The sequence below is a fragment of the Ictidomys tridecemlineatus genome, chromosome 11 (genome assembly GCF_052094955.1).
Source record: "Ictidomys tridecemlineatus isolate mIctTri1 chromosome 11, mIctTri1.hap1, whole genome shotgun sequence".
NCBI classification, from domain to species: domain Eukaryota; kingdom Metazoa; phylum Chordata; class Mammalia; order Rodentia; family Sciuridae; genus Ictidomys; species Ictidomys tridecemlineatus.
In genome coordinates this window covers 131,660,332-131,687,203 of record NC_135487.1, presented here as the reverse complement: position 1 = coordinate 131,687,203, position 26,872 = coordinate 131,660,332, and the positions used below count along the sequence as shown (strand labels likewise).

The 26,872-nt window shown below is 35.3% G+C and overlaps 1 protein-coding gene across 2 annotated transcripts in view; it reads left to right on the top strand.

The window, feature by feature from the left end:
• The first annotated feature begins 444 nt into the window (after positions 1 to 444).
• Positions 445 to 26,872, top strand: part of Vps45 (vacuolar protein sorting 45 homolog) — a 53,753-nt gene continuing 27,325 nt past the window's right edge. The window contains exons 1-13 of one of the 2 annotated variants that reach the window (XM_005331147.4): positions 445 to 579; positions 1,149 to 1,283; positions 3,937 to 3,997; positions 8,743 to 8,822; positions 10,661 to 10,729; positions 10,844 to 10,981; positions 11,424 to 11,534; positions 13,982 to 14,116; positions 14,509 to 14,622; positions 15,012 to 15,179; positions 23,394 to 23,552; positions 23,765 to 23,872; positions 24,872 to 24,993. In XM_005331147.4, the coding sequence (XP_005331204.1) occupies positions 487 to 579; positions 1,149 to 1,283; positions 3,937 to 3,997; positions 8,743 to 8,822; positions 10,661 to 10,729; positions 10,844 to 10,981; positions 11,424 to 11,534; positions 13,982 to 14,116; positions 14,509 to 14,622; positions 15,012 to 15,179; positions 23,394 to 23,552; positions 23,765 to 23,872; positions 24,872 to 24,993 (1,493 nt within the window). In that variant the 5' untranslated portion in view covers positions 445 to 486. The remainder of the gene's footprint in view (positions 580 to 1,148; positions 1,284 to 3,936; positions 3,998 to 8,742; positions 8,823 to 10,660; positions 10,730 to 10,843; positions 10,982 to 11,423; positions 11,535 to 13,981; positions 14,117 to 14,508; positions 14,623 to 15,011; positions 15,180 to 23,393; positions 23,553 to 23,764; positions 23,873 to 24,871; positions 24,994 to 26,872) is intronic. The other variant, XM_078027658.1, reaches the window with a different exon arrangement.

Below are 26,872 nucleotides of genomic sequence, written 5' to 3'. Positions count from 1 at the left end.
GTCGGGGCGCCGGCAGCACCGGGCCCCCCCGCTCGCCCCGTCCCCGCCGCGCCCGAGGAGAAGGCGCGCAGGCACGCGGCCACCACGGCCACGCTCGGTCCTTCTCGCCCCCGAGCCGGCCTCAGAGTGAGGCGCCATCCTCTACCCACGCAGGAGAGGTTCGGGCCGAGGCCCGCGTAAGGCACCCACTGCCCGGAGGGGTCTGAGCGCCCAGGCGGCCGACCCCTCCGGGCGGAAGGAGGCTCGCGCGTCCAGCCCGAGCGCCGCACCTCCCGCGCTCTCACCGCGTTTCCCCACCCCGCGGAGGGGCTTCCCCGCCAGGACTCGACAGCGGAACTACAACTCCCCACGCGGTGGCCGCCCGGACTCCCGGAAGCCGAGGCCTGGCTTAGCGGAAGCCGCCGCGACCCCGCCAACAGGCCGGGTGTTAATTCAGCTAGAAAAAGGGGGCGGGAAGGGCTGCGGGGCACCTGTCAGCTCTCCACCATGAACGTGGTCTTCGCTGTTAAGCAGTATGTCTCCAAAATGATAGAGGACAGCGGGCCCGGGATGAAAGTGCTTCTCATGGACCGAGAGACGGTGAGTGTGCTTTGGCTCAGTATTTGTGGGTGAAGGAACCCTCCCTCCCTGAGAAGGTCCCCTTTCACCGCAGGGGTCAGTGTTTGATGCAGATCCCCAGGCTCGGTTCTGCGTGGGACTGAAAAGTTGCATAAAGCCTGCACAGTGGGTTTCCAGTGAAAGGGCTTGCACTGCTGCCCGCAGACTTTTGTCCGCCAAGAAGTCATTCCTGGGAGAGCCCTGGGAACCTTCGGGTGCCCGGGATCTCCGCTCAGCCTTGCACTTCTAAAATAAAGCTGTCGGAGGCTCAGGCTGGTGCCTCAGGTTATTTGTTGGCCACAGATTTTTTAAAAGGAAAAAAAAAAAACCTCTAAGGCAACGGAGAAATTATTTTTGGAAATTTATGGATTGTTTGTGTTCAGAGAGATCGTGTTTTTCATTCTGATACATTACTATACTTTTTGGATGTTTTTCCGTATGTTAATGTGTAAATTACCCTACGTACTAGTGGGGAAAAAAAGATATGATATTGATGCTTGTTTTCATTATTCTGAGCTAGCATAATCTTAGTTCATTCTTCTTCTTTGCAGACTGGCATAGTGAGTATGGTGTACACACAATCTGAGATTCTTCAGAAGGAAGTGTACCTTTTTGAACGCATTGATTCTCAAAATCGAGAGATCATGAAACACCTGAAGGCAATTTGTTTTCTTCGACCTACGAAGGTACTATGTAAATCGACCTGCTGTCTGCTTAGGCAAATGCACAACTCTCTGTTCTGAAAGCAAAGAAGGCAAAATAAATTTGTATTATCATCATTTGTGGCATCATAATTATCATGGTTTGTCAAGAGTTCTAACCTTCATTGTTCTCCTTTCCATAGCTCAGTTTACCCCTTACAACTACTTCTTATTTCAAGATATCGTTTAGGTTCACAGGTATTCCCAAAGTCATAAGCAACTCTAAGACCCACATCACTTTATTCCTGGACCGACCTCCATACTTACTACTGAACACCATTTCCATTTAGTCTTGTATACAGCTATTAGTTTCTTGAGGTTTTACCATTTCATTCACGTCTATGTTCAGGAAACGGATTTGATCTCCATGATTATTAGTAGCTTAGCAAAGTCCTCCTTCAGCTGGTTTGGTCTGCCCTTACTTGTCCTACCTTTCTATGTACTGATTTTCTTCGTTTAGTCGAACCAACTAGGCCTTTTTATCATCCCTGGACATGGTCATTCCTGTCCCTTCTTTGTTTGTTTTCCCCTAATCAAAGGATCTTTAGCCATTTGTCAGTTTTTGTTTATCAGCTTCTAAATCTAGCTTGAGTATCTCCTTTAAAAATTCTTTCTGATTTCAATCTCAGTTTGTACATTCTCTTGCCTCATTCATATTCTTAAAATTCTAATGCACTTTTATCACATTTGTATTTTCCAAAATGCAAATCTGATCATGTCATCCCTATTTTAAATCTTTGAATGACTTATTATTGCTTTTATGATAAAACAAAACTCCTTTCTTATTTTTTTACAAGGCCCAATATAGGTCTAAATCCTACATTGTCTCCAGTCTCATTTCAAATCATTTCCCTTTTTACACCCTGCACCTTAGCCACACTAATCTTTTAGTTCACGCCTTTCTCCTTGTTTCATCAGGCCAGAGGACCTTTGCATAGTCTCTTCTCTTTGCCTGGAACTTCTTCATCCCTAAACAAACCTTTCCTGGCCTTCCTGACCAAGTAAAACCCCTTTTATAAGCACTTCCAGTACCCATCTTCCTCTCTCATCACTTGTCATGATAGAAGTTGTGAGGTATAAATGATTACTTAATATCCGTCTCACCTACTAGCAGTAAGCTCCATGACAGCAGAGATGTTATCTGTTTTTCTGACTTTTATGTCCCTCATACCAGACACTCGATAAATAGCTGCTGAATTAATGAATACATATTGTGTTATGGTGGTTTCCAATTGTTTCACATTTGTACTCATGAAACTTTGGCTTGAGAGGGATCTTAGAGATCATTTAGTTCATTATTTTCCTACATTTTTAATGAGAAAATATCATTCACAGTTCTATATTTTCTCTCAAACTCTCAGGCTTTGTTATTTTTATCTTAGCATATTATGAGGAAGTAATATTAGGTTTAAAATATTTTTATTAAGAACAGTTTGTTCTTAAGATTATATCATAAAATTAATTTTTAATTTATTTTAAGTCTAAATGATAGTTAAGCTTGTTTCCATTTAATAAGTAATATGCATTTCTTTTTTGTTTTGCAGTACTGGAGATTGAACTCACAGCTCTTTACCACTGAGCTACATTCTCCAATCTACAGTCTTTTTTTTTTAATTTTTATTTTTTTAGTTGTAGATGGACACAATACCTTTATCTTATTTATTTATTTTTATGTGGTACTGAGGATCCAACCCCGAGCCTCACACTTGCTAGGCAAACGCTCTACCACTCAGCCACAACCTCAGCCCCTACAGTCTGTTTTTTTTTTTTTTGGAGACAAGATCTCACTGAATTTCTGAGGTTGGCTTCAAATCCTGCTACAGCCTCCTGAGCAGATGCGATTACAGATGTACACCACTGTTCCCAGCTATAATGTGCATTTCTTAAACTAATTTTAATACTGTATATTCATGTGATATTTTTAAAAAATTCAGGAATTCTATATCATGTTTACTTTGGAGGCCTAATTTATAGTGAAATTTAACTATGGGTACTACAAAAAAAAAGCATGCAATTTGATATTATGTAATTGGAATTCTCATATTTCAACCACATAAAAATAACTCATTTTTTGCTTGTAACACTCATTTTATGTTAAAATAATACAATTATAGAAAAGGTATTTGCCTGATGCTGCAAATATTTACAAATATTGCTGTTGTTCAGACTCTTAGGTACAGTAAGTTAAAAGCCAAAGTGCATATAATTAACTATATTTTCTCTTGAATGTTGTTGAAGGACCAGACGCATTTTGATGTTTGGGGTGGAAATTTTCATCAGATGAATATAATTTATAGACAAGCAACTTGAGGCAAATTTGAAGAAATATTATTAATTTTATGTTGTATTTTAATACGTGGCCTTTATATATTTAACTTAATTTGGCCAGGATAATTCTGCTAATTAATATTTAACATTAATTAATATTACCTGTATCCTATTAAATCATGTGTATGATTCTGATCATTATGTTTAATGTAGCTCTTTTTTTGTGCCCAGTCCTCATTGCCCAACATACACACAGTCTCAACCTCAGCATACAGTAGGCTCTCAGAAAATCAATGAATAAATGGATAATACTTGTTATTTTTTTATTTAAGCAACTCCCCTCATAATTTGCTTGCTCTTTATTTTCTAGGAGAATGTGGATTATCTAATTCAGGAGCTTCGAAGACCTAAATACAGTATATATTTTATTTGTAAGTATGTTAATTCACTTTTTCAATCGTATACTTATCCCCCCTAGTATGTTCCACTGAACACTTCATATCAAGTTCTTTGAATTCATCACCATAAAAGTCTAGTTTAGTTAGTTTTCAATCAAAGTATTATAAGTATTGTGACCAGCATTCTCTTTCAGAGAACTGAATATGGTTTTCATTCATTGATTGCCTTGATTTTAAAAATTTAAGTGTTTTTTGTGACTTTATCTTATTTATTTATTTTTATGTGGTGAGAATCGAACCCAGTGCCTCATACATGCTAGGCAAGCGCTCTACCACTGAGCCCCAACCACAGCCCCTAAAAATTTTAAGTTTTATTTGCTTTTCAAGATGCTTAATAAGTCAAAAGTTGTAAGTAGCCAAATTTTATATCCCACCTCCATCAAAACAAAGTCTATGTTTATTCCTATTTTTCACTTATGAATTGAGGTATATAAACTGATTTATTTATTTGGGAGAGAATATACTTGAATTTGTTGGAAAACCAGAGGTTTCTTTATGTACAGATGAAAACATCCCAATTCTCTTTGCCACTTTATCTAATTCATAAAAGTATAAACCATCAGGAAGTTATCTCTTATGTGTATACCTTTTTTAGGTAGAGGGTGCATAGGGAAACTATGGAAGTAAACTAGGTTTATGTTTGCTATACAATTCATATGGATTTTTCTGATCTAATACATTCTGCTGTGGAAATTTCATCTGTTCTCCTCTAGATGTCATTATTGATCTTTGTAGGATAGCTATAATCTATTTGGTAATGTTCCCAAAACCAAGAACAAAACATAACACTCACTTAACTTACTTAATAGTAAGCAGGGCATTTGAGAGGTTTTAAAAATTACTTAAAGGCTTTAGAATTTTAGGGTTTAGACTACAAGGCATACATATTTTCTTTAATGAAATCCAGGGGGCCAGGGTTGTGGCTCAGTGGTAGAGCGCTTGCCTAGCATGCCTGAAGCACTGGGTTCGATCTCTGTCACCACATAAAAATAAAAACAAATAAAATAAAGGTATGTGTCCATCTACAACTAAAAATATATGTATGTATTTTAAAAAATGATACCCAGGGGCTGGGGTTGTGGCTCAACGCTTGCCTAGCATGTGCAGGGCCCCGATTTGATCCTCAGCACCACATTAAAATGAAGGTATTGTGTCCAACTACAACTAAAATATTGAAAAAAATGATACCCAGAATTAACATTTGTAGTAAGACTAAATATTTTATAGAGTTGTATCATTTTATTTCATTTGGCTCTTTGCAACATTCCAAGAGGTAAAAATAGGTTATTTTATTTGTCTCTCATCCTAGGTTTTGTTTAGGGCTAACAGTCACAGGTTTTCCTTCTTTCTTTCTTCCTTTCGTCCTCTCTCTCTTTCTTTCTAATTTTCCTTCTTTCTTCTTTATTTGCAGTACTGATAATTGAACCTAGGGCCTCACCAATGCTAAGCAAGTTGTCTGCCATTGAGCTATATCCCCAACAGACAATTTTACTTTTTGCTAAGTTGCCCAGGCTAGCCTTCAACTTGAAATGCTCCTGCCTCAGCTTTCCCAGTTTCTGGGATTACAGCCAAGGGCCACTGCCCATGCAGCTTTCCTTTTTTAATTAAACTTTTTATTTTGAAATAATTGTAGAGTTACATGTGCTATGATTTGAATATGATTTATCCCCTCTAAAACTCATGTTGAAATTTAATCGCTGTAGTAGGATATTAAAAGGTAGGAAAATTTAAGAAGCAATTGATATAAACTTTAAGAGGTTATTGATCCATTTATGTGATTGAGGTGATTTGAATGGATCTGCTTTAAAAGCTTAGATTGGCTAGGTCTCTCCATCTTACCATGTGATGCCTTGCACTGCCTCAGGACTATACCAGCAGGAAAGCCATCTGTAGATGCTGCCCTAATCTTTGGACCAGAACCATGAGCCAAAATAAACTTCTTTTCCTTATAACTTACCCAGTTTGAGGTATTGTGTTATTAGCAGCTGAAAACTGGCAAAGATAACATGCAGTTGTTAAAAATAATACAGAAATCTCATATATCTTTTACCTATTTCCCCCTAATGTAGCATCTTACATGACAATATTGTGTACAAAATCACAACCAGCATATTAACATTGATACATTCAGGTTACAGAACATTTCTGTCTCCACAAGGTTCTCATATTGGGCTTTTATGAGCCATGTCCACTTCTTTCCTACCTTAACCCATCATTAACCCTGGGAGCTACTGTTCTGTTCTCCATTCTGTAATTTTGTCATTTCAAAAGTATGGAATAAATGGAATCATACAATATGTAACCTTTTGGGATTGGCTTTTTTCACTTAGCATAGTTCTCTGAAGATTCATCCAGGTTGTTGTGTATATCAGCGGTTTGTTTCTTTTTATTGCTGAGTAGTATTCCATTGTAAATTTTATTTAACTATTCCCTGTTTCCAGTTTTGACTACTACAAATAAAACTACTTTAAATATCTTTATATAGGTTTTTATGTGAACATAGTCTTTATTTATTCAGATAAATAAAGCTTAGGAATGCAATTGCGGGGTCATGTGGTAGTTATTTGTGTTTAGTGTTTTAACAAACTGCCAAATATTTTCCAGAATAACTACATCATTTTACATGTCCACTAGCAATATACTGGTGATCTGGTTTCTTTGCATCTTCTCAGGCATTTGGTATTATCTCTGTATTTTATTTCAGCATTTTTTAGTCTTATCACAAGCTAGGTCCTCTGTTAATATATATAAATAAAATATCCACATATATTCATGTATGTATGGGTGTGTAATATCCATGTATATATTTGGCAGCATAGAGAATATCTATACATATTCATATTCTCTATGCTGCCAAATTTAATTGGATATATAATATAAATACTGTTTTACTAAGACTCTACTAAAAATTGAAGGGGGTCATGTGACAAAAGACCATTTTATCCTGTAAAGAGAGTTCTTTCATGCAACAATTGAGATTAAGGATAGTAATGATAATTAAGAGTATTTACTAAAGGGCTGGGATTGTGGCTTGGCCTTAGAGCGCTCACCTAGCATGGGCAAGATCCAGGTTCTATCCTCAGCACCACATAAAAGTAAAGGCATTGTGTTGTGTCCATCTACACCTAAAAAATTTTTAAAAATTTAAAAAGAGTATTTACTCTTCTGCTTCTAAAGATTGTTTAATTCAAGACATAACTATGAAGTGGAAGAAAAAAATTATATTAGTTAATACTAAATCTATGAAAAATAGATTTGTTAAAGTAAACTAAAATATATTTTTTTACTAATTTTGGGGGGCAAGGTACCAGGCAATGAACTCACAGGCACTCGGCCACTGTGCCATATCCCCAGTCCTTTTTTTATTTTATTTAGAGACAGGGTCTCACTTATTGTTTTTTCCTGAGGGTGGCTTTGAACTCCTGATCCTCCTGCCTCAGCTTCCTGAGCTGCTGTGAATACAGATGTGTGCCACATAGGCAGCTATTGGAATTTTATGCATTATAAATTTTTAGCACAATTTATATTGACACTAAACTGTCCTTTTGTTTATCTTTTTTCTTATCATTTTTTGGCATGTTTTAGGCCTACTAAATCGGTTATATAACCAGCTCTTCCTCTTATTAAAAAACTTTTTATTATGAAAATTTTCAAATGTATAACAATATAACAAATCTCAGTGTACCCATCACCCAGGTTCAACAATTATTGAGCCATGCCCAATCTTGTTTTAGCTATGTTGACACCTTCTCCTCCATCAATATTATTTTGAAGCAAATCTAAGACATCATACATTTCATCCATAAGTATTTCAATATGCTTCTCTAAAAGATAGATTAATTTTTATAAATACTAGCATTTTAGACAAATGAAAAATGAAAAATAATTCCTTAATATTTTCAAATACTCATTCAGTGTTCAAATTTCAAATTCTCTAATGTCTTTTTTTTTCATTGTTTGTTTGAATCAGGATCAAAATAAAGTTCACATATTGCTATTGGTCAATATGTTGAATTTCTTTAATCTTCTATAGGTCCCTCTCTTCCATTCAATTTATTTATTGAAGAAACTAATTTTTCCTCAGCCTGAATCTTGCTGATTGTATCCCTGCGGGGGTAGTTGTACATGTTCCTTGCAATTCAAAATATTCTTCTTTCCTTGTACCTATAAATTTGTAGGTGGATATGGAGCCTTATTTAGATGTCTCAGTTTCCTTTTGGAAAGAATAATTAAGTGCTGTGGTATAGTTTCATTGGATGTTTCTTCTTGTGATACTAGCAGCTGTAGATAAACAGTGCTTAGATCCATCTACTGATTCATTAGGGGCTGGAAAAATTGATGAAATTCTAATTATTAACATTCTTTCTTTGTTTTTTAGATGGAATATTTCCATAAAGAAAATCTTTCCTAGTTTCTTTTTTGGTTCAATGTCTATATATAATAGAGGATAAGAGCTTATTTCTTTCCCTTTAGTTGTTATTTTCAGTGAAATAACTTGGTTCCCTGATATCCACCAATCATAGCCCTCCTTTTTTAGTACTGTTATTAATTTATGCATTTAAACACCTTTATGCTTCTCATTCCAATTTGAAGCAGTGTGGTTTGACATATACCACAATATGTATCAAACATGGCTTGTTCATTAAGCTTTAACTCTCAGGCCCATTTATGTCTTATTGCAGCAGAGATGATCTTGCACACTCATGTGTCTGTTTCAGATTTCAGTAATGTGATCAGCAAGAGTGATGTGAAGTCATTAGCTGAAGCTGATGAACAGGAAGTTGTGGCTGAGGTTCAGGTAAACATGTTGGTCCTGTAACACTGTCTTATTTGGCCCTTTTAAAAGATCTTAGTCTAAAAATAAGGTGAGCTGGAGTTGTAGCCTAGAGGTTGAGCGCTTGCCTAGCAAGTGGTTGAGCACTTGTGAGGTACTGGGTTCAAACCACAGCACCACACCAATAAATAAAGATAGTGTGTCCATCTACAACTAAAAACTTTAAAAAAATAAATAAATAAAAATAAGGAAGGTGCTGTCTCGATTTAGGACGCTATTGACTAGATGGAATAACTATGCCAGACTCTACTTATATTCAGAAAGTTTGGAAGAGGTATCAAATTGGATAAGAACAATTAAAGGAATAAGTAAAAAGGAGAGAGGGCTAATGAATTGATAGGAAGAGTTTCACTGGATTGAGGACAATCAAGTATGTCCTATGTTAGTTTTATGAACCACACTATAAAAATGTTCATCAACAGGACTGTACTTAATGGGAAGAGAATAACAAGAATGGTTGTGAATGACATTTCTAAAAGTTCTATTTGTGGTTATTATTCTTTGGGAGGTAATGGATGACTTTTGTCATTACGTTAAAACTTGGAAACTCCTAAACATTCATTCTGCATGCTATATAATACAGCACTAAAAAACTAGGACATATTATATTACCTTTCCTTCTTGAATACTTTAGTATTCTTAAATACATTTATCACAAAAGTGTGAATATATTTATCACCTAAGTGAAAAATATTGTCTTCAGGGGCAGCAAATAAATTAGTTTTGAATTTTTTAGAAGAACTGCTAGGTGAGTTGTTTTTTTTTTTATATTTTTGGTACTGGGAATTTAACCCAAAGGTACTTTACCATGGAGCTACATCCCCAGTCCTTTTTATTTTTCATTTTAAGGCAGGGTCTCATTAAGTTGCTGAGAGCCTCACTAAATTGCTAAAGCTGTATTCAAACTTGCAATCCTCCTGACTCAGCCTCCCAAGTTGCTGAGATTATAGGCAAGCAACACTATGCCTGGCTGATAAATGAATTTTTCAAATGACCTTTTTTTTTTTTTTTTTTTTTTGATACTGGGGATTGAACTCGGGGGCACTTGACCACTGAGCCATCCCAGCCCTATTTTGTATTTTATTTAGAGACAGGGTCTCACTGAGTTACTTAGTGCCTCACTTTTGCTGATGCTGGTTTTGAATTTGTAATCCTTCTGCCTCAGCCTCCCAAGATGCTGGGATTATAGGTGTGTGCCTCTGTGCCCAGCTAAATGACCTATTTTAAATCATATTCTTCCTCCTGAGAATGTATTAGCCAGGTGGAGTGGCCCTCGGCTGTAATCCTAGAAGCTTGGTAGGCTGAGTCAGGAAGATCAAAGGTTCAAAGCCAGCCTCAGCAACTTGGCGAGGCCCTAAGCAATTTAGTGAGACCCTGTCTTACAATAAAAAGGGCTGGGAATGTGACTCAGTTTTTAAGGGCCCCTGGATTCAATCCCTAGTACCAAAAAAAAAGGGGGGGGGGAATACATTAGACAGCAAAGCTCTTTTTAATCTGAGTGTAACTTTGTATATCCTATAGCAGTGTTTTATTTTACTAATTGATATGTGTATAGAGGTCTCCTGAAATATAATGTGTATACTGCTGTGACTTTTGTTTTTTTAAATTCATCATTGTTGCTGGTGGTTTGTAATTATTTTAATTCTATCACACTGACTATTGTTACTCAATTTTTATTTGAACATTTCATATTTCTTTATACCTGTGTCTTACCATTTGTTCATATCATAGTATTTTAGCACATATAATACTTGTGCTTTATAGAATTCATGGAATGACTAATCTTGATGCTTTATTTATAGGAATTTTATGGTGATTACATTGCTGTGAATCCACATTTGTTTTCCCTCAATATTTTGGGTTGCTGTCAGGTATGAAGTGAAAGGATTTAAAAAATAATTTATTGGGTGGAGTTAATTCAGCAATAAATTGGACTTGTAAGAGAAATAAAATATTTTCTCTGAATGTATGTTTTAAACACAAAGGGTCGAAATTGGGATCCAGCTCAACTATCCAGAACAACTCAAGGACTGACAGCTCTTCTTTTATCTCTGAAGAAGTGTCCCATGATTCGTTATCAGCTTTCATCAGAGGCAGCAAAGAGACTGGCAGAATGTGTAAAGGTATGGCATTCCCTGTCCCTGGCTCCAAATCATCAAGGCCATTTATTTCCCTTTTGAATTTTAGAAACCATCAGGAATATTTTCTCTACAGCCAAGGGGAGGTTGATATGTTAGGTTTACTGGCAAAGAAGAATGTCTATATATAATTCAAAACAAAAAAAGCAACAAATGAGAGCTAAGTTTGGATTTAACCTAACAAACATTCACAAGCTTTTTGGATAAACAACTGGTAGAGTTTCAAGTCTTAAGCTCTTACATAGTATGCTGCAAAACTTGTAAAATTAAAAAAAAAAAAACTTGTAACGTTTTAAAATCCTTTTATGGAAGGCCTATGAGGGTATGAAGAATGGCTAAAAGTGGTTTTATTTATCAGTTTTCTATTTTTACCATCTCTATCTACAGCTAATTAGTTGTTCAAACCTTCTCTCTCTCTCACCTACAGCAAGTAATAACTAAAGAATATGAGCTGTTTGAGTTCCGGCGGACAGAGGTTCCTCCATTGCTACTTATTTTAGATCGATGTGATGACGCCATCACCCCGTTGCTCAACCAGGTGTAGAACCCTTTGTTAGCATGACATAAGGATGATTTTAAGTGATGTTCATCCAACTGCAGACATAGTCCCTTCACTTGCCTCCTTTTCCCCTCTGTTCTTATTTCTTTGCCTAGTATTTCTTGGTGTTTTGGTATCACTATTTTTCCAACCACAGTCACGGTCACTCCCTCTTCCGCCTCATCCTTCCTATCCCTTTCTGCCACTACTCCCATCCCTAATCAAGGATTCTTGTTTGTTTGTTTGTTTGTTTCTTTGTTGTTGCTTTTATTAGAGCATTATAATTATATGTAGTATTTAGTTTAATTTTGACAAAACCACGCATGTAAGGAATTTGATATTAATCCCCATTCCCCCTCCCTCTTCTTTCCCTCCTACCTCCTCTTATTTTCTCTCTTCTCCTCTATTAATCTTTCTTTCTTTATTTATTTTTGCCTAATCATGGGTTCTCATTTCCAGTGTTTAATTCTATATGTTCTTTTCCATTATTATTGTATTGCCTTAGTGTAGACCCTAATCTCTTATAGAAACAGTGCAACAGTCACCTGTTTGGTTCCTTTCTTTTAATTTCTTTTCACTCTAATATATTCCACAAACACGGTGTTATTGAATTATTTTTCCTAAGCCCAATTCCAATCCTATTATTTCTGGCCTAAAACTCTTCATTGGTTCCCATCTGCCTGCTGGGTTAAAACAACACACACGCACCCCTGACTTTGGCATACCAGCTTCTTAACAGTGTGTACTAAACCTCATATAAAACTGATAGCTCACTGCTACATAGACGCCACATGTTTTCTTGACATCTTGCTTTTGCTGTGACCACTGTCTAAACTCTGAAATGTTTGGAATACCTTCTCTTCCCATCTTTATTTATCAGAATTTTCTCCCTCAAAACCACTCAAAAGTCACATAACATCTTCTTGAAGACTGTGTCCTTTTATTCAGACAGGTTCTTTTATCCCTAAAATCACTGTGGAATTGTGTCTCCACTGTATCTGGACCTGCAATGAGTTCTGTCTTTGGTTGTTTTTACCCTTCTCTGGATTACATGATCTGCTCAGGCAAACTGTGTCTCACCAGTGTTTATTTTCTTTCAAGTAAAAGCACAGTTCCTTGCACTTAGTAGGTGCTCCATGAATAATGACTTTGGATTTATAAGGAAAAGCAGAATCTGTTTCAGTTTCTGCCCGGCTTATAATGTTGATGCTAAGAGAAATCTGTAGCTGTGGAAACTTCTTTATTGTATAAGATAATCCTGTATTTCTAAAATTGAAAGTAACATATGTTTACTAAAGAAATCTTTGATAATATAAAAAGTTAGAAAGAAAAATAATTGCCTATAATTCTGTCTCACAAAGTAAAGCAACCATTGTTCAACAATTTTCACTAAGAATCTATTATGTGCCACACACTAAACTAAGTACTAAAGATAAAAGGTCAGGAGATACAGTCTTTGCCTTCAAAAAATTCAGTGGCCCAAGGCGGAAAGCAGAAATCACATGGCTTTAAATACAGCATAAGGTGGTGTGGTAGAGCCAAATACTAAACATGACATTATACTTATTTTAAATGCCCCAATGGAACTTGCTTTATTAAAGGTTCCTTTGGCAAATGTTTTAGGAAATAAAGCACCTTCTTTTGTTAATTTATAAGTTATTTATTAATAAATCTAGTTTGTTTGAGCTAAAATATATTTATATAAAAATTTTAGCATTTGAATTCTAGATTTAAAAGATAACATGCTGGAAATATTTAGTTTTATATAATGGACTTATGACAGAAGTAATCCATTCTCCATTAGTGGTGAGAAGGCAAAATTTGGAAGTGTTTTCTTTTCAGTTTTACCAGATGAATTTACATTTGAGTACCAATCTTCTTTGTAATTTGTACTAGGTAAAAATATAAAACAAAGTGGATTGAGAGGCAAGTTTTCTGAATATGCCAGTGTTTTGACCAACTCACAAGGTTTCTTCTGATAATATTAGTGTTCCCAGGATAAATATAGCATCTCTCAAATCTGCAAGAACACACTTCTCGTGCTGCAGAAAACCACAGAAGCGTACAGGAAATGGCACAGCTTGTCACTGCAGTACCGATATAGCCCTGTCTGTGAAGCCAAAAATATACTCAATTCACAGGCGAAAATTAGAGCTAATGATAAATATAATTTGTTTTCTTTCTATCAAGAATATTAATCTTGTTGTCTTTCTTCCAAAAGTGTGAAATCTAAAAGTATTTTGACTTTTGGGTGTTTAACCAATTAAAATGATAATCTTAATGCTTATTATAGCATAAACTATTAATAAAATTTGAACAAAATAGAGAATCTTCATGTAAGCAGACTAGTTACTTAAGAATGTTATCAATTTTACTTATTTACCTGAATATGTACTATATTCATGTTTTGTTAATAACCATTTTTTTTGTCTTAATTCTTTATTTAGTGGACATATCAGGCCATGGTTCATGAACTACTAGGCATAAACAACAATCGGATTGATCTTTCCAGAGTGCCGGGGATTAGTAAAGACTTAAGAGAGGTGGTTCTGTCTGCTGAAAATGATGAATTCTATGCTAATGTAGGTGGTGTTAAATTTTTAAAATTTTGTTTGTTTTTATGTAACAAGGTCAATATTGACTTGTTAGAATGGGGACAGGTATGGGATTTCATGTAAAAAAAATGATAGAAGCATCATTTTTTTGCATCTCAAGGGAATGCAAAAGACTTGGATTCTGATCCTCTAAAATAATTTTTTTCCATAGATATCACATAGTTATTTACTTCCTTCCCTTCCAGTGGCTCTTTGTGAGAATAATAATGGTATTCATCACTGGTCTCCTGGCTAATGTCCAAATTTGGTAATTAAAATGGAATTTTCCCTTCAATTCTGTATTCAGGATTCTTTTTCACTTCTTTTAAATTATCTGAAAGACTAGTTCATGAACTGTCTTCCAACTTCCTTTTTCACAGAATATGTACCTGAACTTTGCAGAGATTGGCAGCAATATAAAGAATCTCATGGAAGACTTCCAGAAGAAGAAACCAAAAGAACAGCAAAAACTAGAATCAATAGCAGACATGAAGGTAAATTGAATACACACGTGGTTGACTTACATGTGACACTTTGGAATTATTCATGTAAACAAGATTCTTGGAATTTCTGGGCCTGATTTCTATCTTGGTTCATCTGGTTTTGTTGAGACATTTTCTGTAATGTGTCTCTTTAGTAAAAAATATAGTGAGAAGTTCATAATAAGCCTTGTGCTTCTTTCTGTTGTTTAGTAGTCTATTGCCATACATCAGTTTTTCTCTCAAGCATCACAAAATGCTGTATGATAGAGAGCTGTAGGAGCCTTAGCCTGTGCAGAAAAACAACTCCTGGATTTTTTAATTATTATTATTCCTTCTTCATATATGTCTATTCTCAGTCAAAAAGTAACAGAACCTTTCCTATTGATGTTTTATCATGGCAGGCCTTTGTTGAGAATTATCCACAGTTCAAAAAGATGTCTGGGACTGTATCAAAGCATGTGACAGTGGTTGGAGAACTGTCTCGGTTGGTCAGTGAGCGGAATCTGCTGGAGGTTTCAGAGGTTGAGCAAGAACTGGCCTGTCAAAATGACCATTCTAGTGCTCTTCAGGTCAGTCCAATTTGATGAGCACCCACTATGTGTAAGACACTGTGCCAGGCAGAGCAAGAGATGCAAAGGCAAGTACCTTCTTCATCAACGTGGAATTCCATTTATCAAGAAGTTAAGGCAAGGACACAAATGAACATTATTAAGATATTAAGATAGATATTATAAGAGCTACAGAAGAAGTATAAAGTGCAGTCCCCAAGGTTCAGTCAGTTAATTGAGTATTTATGAGAGCAGCCTCATTAACTAGAAAGAGCAGTAGACTAGAATTAAGTTCTGGATATTAGTGTTTGGTTTACAACTTACTGGCTTTGTGACCTGGAGCTATTGAATTAATCTCTAAGCCAGTTTTCTCATTTGTGAAATGGATATAATAATACTTGTTTCACAGGGTTGTTAAGAAGACCTTGACAGATAAAATGCATTATCTAAGTTTTTAAAAAATTATTGAAGATTGCTTTTCATTCCACAACATGTGAATGCCTCTTATATGCACATACTGCTATGAGGATCTAAGAGTACAGAGATGAATAGATACCATCCCCTTCTTCAGTATGCTCACATTATGGGAGGTAAGGAACTATAATACCATGCAGTAAGTGCTATAATAGTGGTACTTCCAAAAGAGTTTGGAAATACAGAGGAAAGACAAGGGTGAGGCTTATTAAAACTTCCTAGAGAAATGTGACATGAAAACTGGGTCTGGACAGCTAAATAACTAGGAGTGCACCAGGCCGAGCGAAGGGAGGAACATTCTCAGCAAAGAGTATGCAAACATGGAGGGGTGTGTGTATAAACAGAGAGTAGTTCAGTGTAACTAGTGTAGGAATAGAAGCTGAGGAGAGGTTTTAGATAAACTAGACAGACATATTAGGGTTAATTATGGCCATTGAAATGAGGTTGAGCTTTAATTTTAAAATGATGAGATCTACCAGAGGATTTTAGAAGAAAAGTGACATAATCATACCCTGACCTCAAGAAATTTATAGTCAATTATAAAACTAAATTTATAGTCTACTATAAAACTAAACTAAAGTAAAAGAGATAAATGATGTTTATTATTAAATTAGACAAAACTAAAGCACAAGAAATAAATAATGTTTCAAGATAATATTAAGTTAAAATTATGATACTAACTATAATAGGATTTTAAGTTATTAGGAAGACTTTCTTAGTGAGGGCAATATGAAGATGAACCAAAAGAATGAATAGAATTTAGAGGAGGATTTCAGTCAGGAATAACAGCAAAAGAAAAGATGCATAAGTATGCAGGAAATAATACATAGCTTCACTTGTTGAGAGTGGGCGTGAAAGAGAAAGAGAAGATGAAGTTGGATTGATAAACAGGAATCAGTTTATAAAGAAGCGAGTAAGAGGAGTTTATATTTGCTGAGATAGGCAAGAGATCCAGTGCAGATCTTATGTAGAAAGTTGATGTTATGAAGGCAGTGTTTTAACCTAGTGAGGATGCATTATGGTGAAAAAACTGAGAGGCTGTAGACTTATTGTGATATTAATGACAATGTATAATAAGGGGAAATCTAAGAGACATTACAAAGGGAGAAAACAATTAAATGACAGATTGGACGTAAGGATTGAAAGAACAAATCAGACGTAATTCTAAGGTTCATGAGTTAAAAAAAAAAAAAAAAGTGTTGTCCCCAACAATTAATTTAGGAGTGAGTCCTTTGGGAGATAATAATTTCTAAGCCACCTGTAAGAAGCACATTTCCTCAATAATAGGATTTTATATGCTAAAACTTAGTTTTACTTTTCCCACTGCAATTCTACTTGATTTCATAAAATAAACCCAGTCTGGTATATCAGAAACATTACAGGCTTTGGAGCCAGGCTGTCCTGGCTGGTATCTTATCTCTACTTGCCAAAGTTTTTTGGGAAAAATTCCTTATTTTGTCCAAGCATTAAAGATAGTGATTTCAAACTTTAAGATTGTTATAAAGAATCAGTGTGATAATAAAATGTTTCATATATGATAGGTGCTTTGTAAATATTATTTCCCTTCCTCTAAGCATAATATTTTTTGCATGGTATAATCAAAAGAAGGAAACCTACCTATGGGTACTCTGTTATATCAAAATCTTTATTGAGATTTTTATTTTTTAGTTTTAAATTTTTAAAATGTTTATCAAGATTTCTCAGAAAACACCTTCATTTTGAAAATTATAAAGTTGCTATTTGCTTTATATTTTATTTTTATGTAAAGTGCTTCTCTATCATTGTTTTATTTTGTCCCCGTGTTTCTAAATCTTCATGAAGGACTCTGTTCTTTAGACTGACATTATTTTAATAGTGATATAAGTATTTGGTAAAAGGGGTGTATAGTGAAAACTGAGTCTATTGTTTTATATGCATCCTTTCACTTCTCCATGTATATGCAAGGCTTGGTGTGTGTGTGTGTGTGTATGTGTTTTAATTAAAATGTTACCATACTAGACACAGAATTCTGCATTTTTTAAAAATATTTTTTTAGTTGTTGATGGACCTTTATTTTATTTGCTTACTTAAATGTGGTGCTGGGAATCGAACCTACTGCCTCACACATATGAGGCAAGCGCTCTACTGCTGAGCTACAACTGTAGTGCCCGACAGTTTTGTTTTGTTTTTAACTTTGTATCTCAGAGACTGTTTCATATCAGAACCTAAAGTCTCCTTCAATTTAATCACCAAATAGTATCTTTTATAAAAAAATGTATTAAAATCTATTTTACCAGGGCTAAGGTTGTGGCTCAGTGGTAGAGCGCTCACTTCTCATGTGTAAGGCACTGGGTCAGATCCTCAGCACCACATAAAAATAAAATAAAGGTACTGTGTCCACCTACAAACAAAAAATATTTTTTAAAAAACCTGTTTAACTTTGCCAATTTATTTTAAACAACCCTACTAATAGTTTTTAGTTGTTTTGTAGGCCTAATAGAAGTGTTCCTATCTTTATCTCAATAAAATGAGTTTTCTGCCTCTTATTAAATAAAAACAAAACTTTTTCCAATAACCAAATATAATTTTTCTTATATTTATCACTTGATTTTTCTTTTTAAAAGGTTAGAACCAAATTTAGCCAGGTGTAATGGTACATATCTGTAATCCTAGCACCTTGGAGGCTGAGTTAGGAGGATTGGAAGTTCCAGATCAGCCTGAGCATCTTAGGGAGACCAGTCCCAAGATAAAATTTTAAAAGGGCTGGAGGTATAACTCAGAGGTAGAGCATTTCTGGGTTCAGTCCTCATTGTGGAAAGGAAAAAAAAATATCAAAGCTTTATCACTAGCCAATTTCAGTGTCTTTATTTGTATCTCTCTATCATATGGAAAGCAGTTAGAAAAATTATTGTAATTCCTTCTTTGAAACTTTGTTCACTTTAAAAGTAGATATTTAAAAATGTGAACCTGATTTCCGATCTACTTTTTATTTCTAAAACTTATCTTTTGAAGACTTTCTTGTCCAGGGTATTGGGGTTTTACAGTAAGCAGTAGATTCGGACTCTCCCACCATAAAGGATTTCTTTGGCAACATGATTTAAATAGTCTATAAAGGGAACTTTTGTTTGATAGTCAGTAGATGCCAGGGGCCTGATCCCTAAATGGCTATAGCATTCCTTGGCTTGACCTTAGAGAATAATACGTCATGAAGCAATGAATTGAGGTTTTGAGTAGAGATGGGTTGTTTTATTGACTAGTAAGCATATCATGGTTAGAAAAAGAAAAGCTCATACATTGCTAAAAATTAACCTATAAATTGCTGCCCCTTCTATCCTACAGGTTAACAAAAATATGATTTATAAAGAATTTTACCAGAACCAAAGTGCAGTGTACTACTATTGAAGCACATCCATATTCTCAAAAAAAGAGATCGATGTGATTAGTAATGAAGATTTTTCATATCATTAAGAGAAACATCTGCAGAAAGTGAGCAATCCCCACCCTACTCCCACAGTCCCACCCATGTTGTCATATCACAACTTTTTATTTGGGAGGAGGAACTGGTCTATTTTATATCCTTTTTTCCTGATCTTGCATGAAAGATCTCAAATCATACTGTTAATGACACATGGTAAAAACTCAATAAATATTTATTAGAAAAATGAGGAGAATGAATCCTTTTTAAAGCAATATAGAATGGTGGCTTAAAGCTTGGACTTTTGATGACTTGAGTTTGGAAATGATTCTTAACTACCCTAAGCCCCCGTCTTTATCTCTGAATGTGGGGAAATAACAGTACTTAATTCAAAGATTGTGGTGAGGATATAATGTGCTAATACATATAAACACTTAATATGTACCAGGTACTTAAAATTTTCAACAAATATTGTCACCATTAATCTTAATATTATTTGATGGTACATTCTATTTTCATTCTGGGATTTAGAACATGTTTTTTTAATCCACAGGTGACTTTGGATCACTCCCCACTTTCAGAAAGGTTTTTCTGTAAAATTATAATAAAACTGCTTGGAACACATTGGACCATTTTATTTTAATCAATTAAGAGTAAAAATGACCCTTTTTTCTCTAAAGCACCACTTAACCAGTATTTCAGAAATAATGTTGACCCTCAGGAGATCTACTAGAAAGCTAAATTTTATGTTAGCCAGTCATTAAGAAAAATAATACTGACTCACATGTATTTATCAGTCAGTAGTATTGGGTTCTGACTACTTTCTATTATTTTTCCTAAATAAGCTCTTTATTGTTCTACAACACTGCTAGATCAGACTCATTTTTATCAGATCAACATATTGAATACCTCTGCCAATTTCATCTTTATATCCTAATCTATTATTATGATGATGATGATGATGATTATAATACCAGGGATTGAACTCAGGGGCACTTGACCACTGAGCCACATCCCAGCCCTATTTTGTATTTTATTTAGAGAGGGTCTCACTGAGTGCGCAGTGCCTCGTTTTTGCTAAGGCTGGCTTTGAACTTGTGATCCTCCTGCCTCAGCCTCCCAAGCAGCTGGGATTACAGGTACACCACTGCACCTGGCCCTAATCTATTACTTTAGTTACTTATTCATTAACTGTTTTACTATATTATTGTGATGGTAGTTAGCAAGGAAGGAATCCTGTTCTTTAGGCTAAACTAAAGTGGCGAGGTGTCGGGGAAGGAGATTCTTTCATTACTGAGTACTCTGTAATTTGTATAATGTATGTATGTCATACAAAATTTTTTTCTTTTTCTGTGCTGATTCATCAGTTTTAATAGAAGAAAACAAAAAGCAGTCAGCTAGAAACAATGAAAGAATCTCTAAATATTAGAAAATAATTGTTTTCTCATTATGTGTGGATGTTAGTGCCTTTTGGAAACTTTACCTCTAAATACAGTATTTTTGCTTTTCTTTTCCTGTTTCTTGATTAGACCTACACAAAGTTTTTGAATCTACATACCAGTACCATATCTCAAGAAAATAGGAGTGGATTCTTTTATGTTTTTTAATCTGTTCTAATGAGTTATACAGGACAGTAGAATGCATTTTGATACATTGTGCACAAATGGAGGAGTGGATTCTTAAATGGGAAACAGATCCCAGAGTCAAGATCCAAGTGAAGGTAATTAGGAAGGAAGGAAGCAGGAAGGGTATTAACTGATTGCTGCAAATAGTCTTTAACTTTTTGATGCCAGTTATCTGGGTTTATAGTTACATGGGTATCTCATCTCAGATTTGTTTTAAAGGTCAGCCAGAAATTGAGCAGATTATACGTGAAAGAGTGCAAGGGCAGGAAATGAAACATTGTGCCTGTAAGAAAAGTGACAATAGAGATTCCAAGGTGGGATTTATTTATGTTTTAAATTTATGCCCAGTTGATTAAAATAGATGTGAAGTTGTACATAAATACTTGAAGAATAAACTGTACCCTGTCATGTCTTTATATTATGATAGAAAATAGTAGAACACTTGAGCATGTATTTTAAATAAGCTGTATTCCATGGTTGCTCTGTGGAAAACATACGACAAAGGGAGAAAAAATTAAATTTTCTTATGAATGTGGGTCTAAAGGAGAAATTTCTTCCTTTTTTAGTCTCTTAAGGATGATGATAATGAAATATTAACCAGAAAAGCCACAACAGGAGTCCCTCTCAGAGAACTTTCTACTTGAGAGCTCCTGGGGAGACTCCCATTATCATCCTCGTCGCTACTCATTATGTACAGAGAGATTCTTAGACGTTGGACATGGCTGTTGTGGGTCACCAAAGAATGATGTGTATGACAGCATCGTATACATTATAAAGTGCCACACAGACGGGGGTTGTCATGTCCTCAGAAGCCGGTGCCCTCCCAGGTGCTTGCCACTCTCACGTTCTTTCCTCTGCTTTCACATTCCTGTTCGGGATGACACTGCTTTCATTCCTTTACACCAATTCCAACTGTTACTGATTCTTTTGCAGATGTCACCTCCATTGAAGTCTTTCCTGTTTCCTCAACAATCAGATGTACTTTATTTTTGTCTTTTCTCCCCTTCCCATGGCACTGATTTTCAGCCTGTTTTCTATACATATATGTCTGCTATAATGCCACATATTTGTTCCTGAAAACTCTTATTTTCTACAAAATCATGCATTAAAAATAAACAGATTATGGGAAAATACGGTTATAAGCAGACCACTTAAAAACCTAAAAAAAATAAATCTATATAACTTTATAATCAGAGCACTAATAAAAATAGTGACAATCCTAATAAAAATACTAGCAAAGGAAATATCCACTGGAATTTGCACATAGAAATTGAGCCAGTCCACATTCGCAGCCTTATTCCTGAGGTTCCTGTTTTCTTTAAGATCCAAGGTATTGCTGGGTGCAGTGGCACATGCCTATAATCCCAGCAGCTCTGGAGGCTGAAGCAGGAGGATTGTGAGTTCAAAGCCAGCCTCAGCAAAAGTGTGGCACTTAGCAACTCAGTGAGACCCTGTCTATAAATAAAATGCAAAATAGGGCTGGGGATGTGGCTCAGTGGTGGAGTGCCCCTGAGTTCAATCCCCTGTAAACCCCCACCCCCACCACCAACAGATCCAAGGTCTTAAAGACATTTGCTTCTCATGGAGACTAATTTCATCAAAATTAAAAATACCATTTGAGTTAGCCTTCTTCATTCATCAATTTTTGCTCATCATTTTGTTTTGTTTTGATTTTTAACAGTGAAATGTCTTTGAATCCTTTTCATTCGCACTTGCTCCTTCTCCAGATAGTTTAACAGTGGAAAGTGCAGCAACTCCTAAAACCAGATCCTTCCTGTAGAAAATACTTTTGTAGCATTGTCATCTTTTTTTTTCTCTTAAAATTTTGATAAAGCTTCTTTAATCATCAGGAAGCCTGTCCATGCTGGAAAAATTACATGTGACTCAACATGCCTTCTGATATCATACTATTTTTACTGTTCTCGTGAAGCTAAAGTACATTAACTAGATATGTTTTGTAACAGAATGGATTATGCTCATTTCACCTCTCTTTACCTCATTGTCTGTGTACTCGCTGAGGACAGAAATTGACTCTAACTCATCTGTGTTTCCCTAACAATGCCTGGCATAGTGCCTGATGAGACTTAAAAAAAATTTTTTTTTTTTTGCTTAAATGGAATTATTTGTTCTGTATAATAAATATAAATCTGTACCATATGGAAGACCCTTAATGTGAGAATGGAAAAATCTAAACATGTTTTTTTTTTTTTGGCTCCTTTTGCTATCTGTATCTATACTTTAAGATCATAAATACTCAATTTAGAGATTGCATTCTTTACCATCTTGAGACATATTGTTACTTCTGATGTTTCTTGGGGATTAAGTTTAGTCCTGTGTAAAATTCTATCAACTCGTCTCAGTGTTTAATCAAAGCAAAGAGAAAGCAGTAGAGTTGCAAGTCAACTGCTCAGTTCTGTGTGCCGTATTGACTAAAGTGGTGGAAAATAGTATCTGTTCTTATTTCAGCAACGAAATGATAACTTGGGTTATTAGAAAACAGGAACAATCCAGTATTAAATTCATTTTTTCTAAAGCAATTATAATGGGAATATGTTTCCTTATTTAATTCTTATCTTGAGCAAAAGGCAGTTAATTTTCTATAGTTGAGACCTGGGCATTGTCATCATAGCCATCTCATGAATTCAGATGTATCACTATCACTCAATAATTATTAACTCTAAACCATTATACAAGAGATCACTCATGTGAAAGGGGATAAATATCAGTTCCTTCTTCCTTCAGAATGTAAAGAGGCTCCTACAGAACCCCAAAGTGACAGAGTTTGATGCTGCTCGCCTGGTGATGCTCTATGCTCTACACTATGAGCGGCACAGCAGCAACAGCCTGCCAGGACTAATAGTGGACCTCAGGAATAAAGGTGTTTCTGAGAAGTATCGAAAGGTAACCAATTTTACATGTTGAGCCCAATAAGTAGGAACTGGTTCTGTCATATTCTTAGCACCAACCAATGATAAATCATACCATTTTTATTTATAGAACTATATAATTCTGTCTTGTCATGTCTTCATTTCCTTAATAAAGGTATTTTTTATTAAATGGGCTTGCTGATCCCTAAGCAATAAAAGATAATTTCTATTTTCTTCTTTCTATAGCTCGTGTCAGCGGTTGTTGAATATGGTGGTAAACGGGTTAGAGGAAGTGACCTTTTTAGCCCCAAAGATGCTGTGGCTATTACCAAACAGTTCCTCAAAGGATTGAAGGTATAGACATCTCTTCTGTGCTGAGAAACGGTCAAAGCCCCTAAGGCAGAAAGTGCATGAACATGATCTTCAAATTCACTTCAGGAGTGCTGCTGGTTTAGTACTAGATCAGTTAAATGAAATTATATCAGCCATCTCTTGAAAGCTTTTTCTTTCAGTGCTTTCCTTTATTGGAGTAGTATCAGCACTGGCTCAAATAGCCAAGCAGGAAATAGCTGAAGATATTTCCAGGAAGTACTCAAGAATAAAAAGACAAACAATTCTGTTAACTACAGCTATTTTTCATATTTATTTATAATCTGGGATTTAGATAGTTTCTCTTTGAAAGACATTAAAGAGAAAGCAAACATTTTTGATCTTTTAAAAATACTAACCAAATTTTTTTTAATGGTCAAAAATTAGTTTTAATTTGCTAGCCTTTCTCATGTTTCCTGAAGTTTCTTTCTTTTTTCTTCCATGTTTCAATCTTCTTTTCTACAGTTCTTTCCTTTCATTTGCTTTATTTGTCATTTAACATTTTCACAACAAAATGAGCAAGACTCATTAAAGACATGATAAAAGATTTAAGCAACTCCAGTTTTAAAATTCTTTTATAATAGTAAGCATTAATTTTAGTATTTTTATGAGATTGGAACATTTCTGATTAAATTTTTGAGTAAGATAGAACCCAGGGACACTTAATCACTCAGCCACATCCCCAGCCTTTTTTATATTTTATTTAGACAGGGTAGCGATCAGTTGCTTAGGGCCTCGCTAAGTTGCTGAGGTTGGCTTTGAACTCACGATCCTCCTGCCTCAGCCTCCCAAGCCTGTGGGATTACAGGCATGTGCCAATGCACCCAAAGAAATAAAATAATTTTTAAAATATCATAAAATTCCTATTTGAATCTATCCCAGGAAATATCTATTGAGCGTATGTCCTTTTTTATGTGAGTATTATAAGCTGTTGTATTGCTAGTTTTCCCAAAATGACCTAAGAACCATTTTCCCCTGTTTTAGGGAGTAGAAAATGTATATACTCAGCATCAGCCTTTCCTACATGAGACCCTGGACCATCTCATCAAAGGAAAGCTTAAGGAAAACCTCTATCCTTATCTAGGCCCCAGCACACTCAGAGACAGGTAAGGTAACAAATATATTAATAATAAAAAACAGAAACACTCTGAGAATAGGACATTTAGAGTAATGATAGGAACAGACACCAAAGTTATGTCATGTCCACCTTCCTCTGCTTGAGTTTTAATCTTTTGTTTTACATATGTGAATATTAGATATGAATTCCCCTGGTAAGCCTGAAACATGTACTTGGGAATAAAGAGATGGGTGTTTTGGAGGGTTTCGATCCTTAATATTCTGTGTTTTAGTAGCAGACCAGTTTACTTATGCCATGTAAGGTTCAGTTCTATGGCATCTGGCATTTGGAGTTTCAAATATTAAAGCCAAAAATAGATCTGGGCTTGATTGCCATCCAGAGCAGGTTGTTACTATTTTTGGTGAGGACTGGACTTTGCCAAATGTGGCCAGCACACAACCTGAGAGACCTAATTAACAAAAGCCATGTGTTACAAAGGAGAAAGAGATAGGCTCTCTTTTAATTGTAATTTCAATCCAGTAGGTAATAAGTTTTAATAAATATAAAATATGTCCAGAACAATTTACTTATATCAGCCTGAAATTTTAAATATACACAAATTCTACTAGTTAAAAATACATTCCTATATTTGTTATTTGGACCGCATGTTATGCAGGACCTACTATATATAGCTGAACTCTATCGGGCAGTTTAATGTGAAAATTTTATATTAATAGTATAATTCTTCTGTTATTTCAGCTACTAATAATCTAAGAGTCTTGGGCGGGGTAGTATTTTAAAAATGAATTTCTGAAAAGGGAAAATGTTTTGAGGTTCAGAGATGACTCTTTTATATGATGAAATGCATTTCTTCACTCTGTCCCTTTTAAAAAAATCTCTATAATTGATACAAAACACAAAAAAGATCATCTTTTTAAAATCCAAGGTTGAAAGGCGATGTTAAATTAAGAGAGTACATTCATTCAAATAAATGTTTAATGTCCTTGGCATCAAGATTCAGAAATCTCAACTAAGTGGGAAGAATGAACACCAATCCAAGATATTTGTCTGAGAGGATTTTCAAAAAAATGTAACTCTATTGTTGAGACTTTTAATTAATTTGAATAAAGGAAAAATATTAATTTGCTTATAATATTTATATAAGAATTGCTGAAGAAGAAATCAGCTACTCATTGCTAGAGGGAAACCATAGGCTGGAAGAATATATTGTGTATGATTAGTGCACAACAACAAACCTTTCTAAGTTTCATGGTTCATGCCCAAACAAAGCTCAAAATAATGCTGTTCATCCAAAATTCACATTTATCAATTGTTGGCATCTGTTAGCGTGTCACTATAGTCTAAATATGTGTATAGTTAATAATTCAATCACTTCACTCTTTTATACAGATGCTTATTTAATGCCTTCAATATGTTAACTGTTTTAGATGCTAGGGATACAGAAGTGGCAGGAAAGAAAAGATACCTACCCTCAAGGAACTAAAATGAAGAAGACGGAGCAAATAAGTAAAAAAAACCTAAGTGCTATTAGGATGTGAATAGGATAATAAGCTGCAAAGTATCTGTGGAAGTGGGGAGAACTACTATAGATGGAGAGAGCCTCTCTGAGGAAATGATACTTAAAATGAGTTTTGAATCACAAGAAAGCCAGTCACATACTGGTTAGGAGAAAGAGCATCCCAAGCAGAGGCAACACCAGATCACAGTCTTTGAAGAAAGGGAGAACTTGGCAGGTAGGTAGCCAGAAGGAAGCCCTGTGTGGCTAGAGTAGAGTAAGGAAGGAGGAAATTGAAGAAGATAAATAGGAGCTGGATCACAGAGGGCCTTGTAGGCCCTGGTTACAAGGGAAATAGGAGGGTATCTAAGAGATTGTGAGTTCAAAAGAGAGATTCCAAAGCATGTTTGTA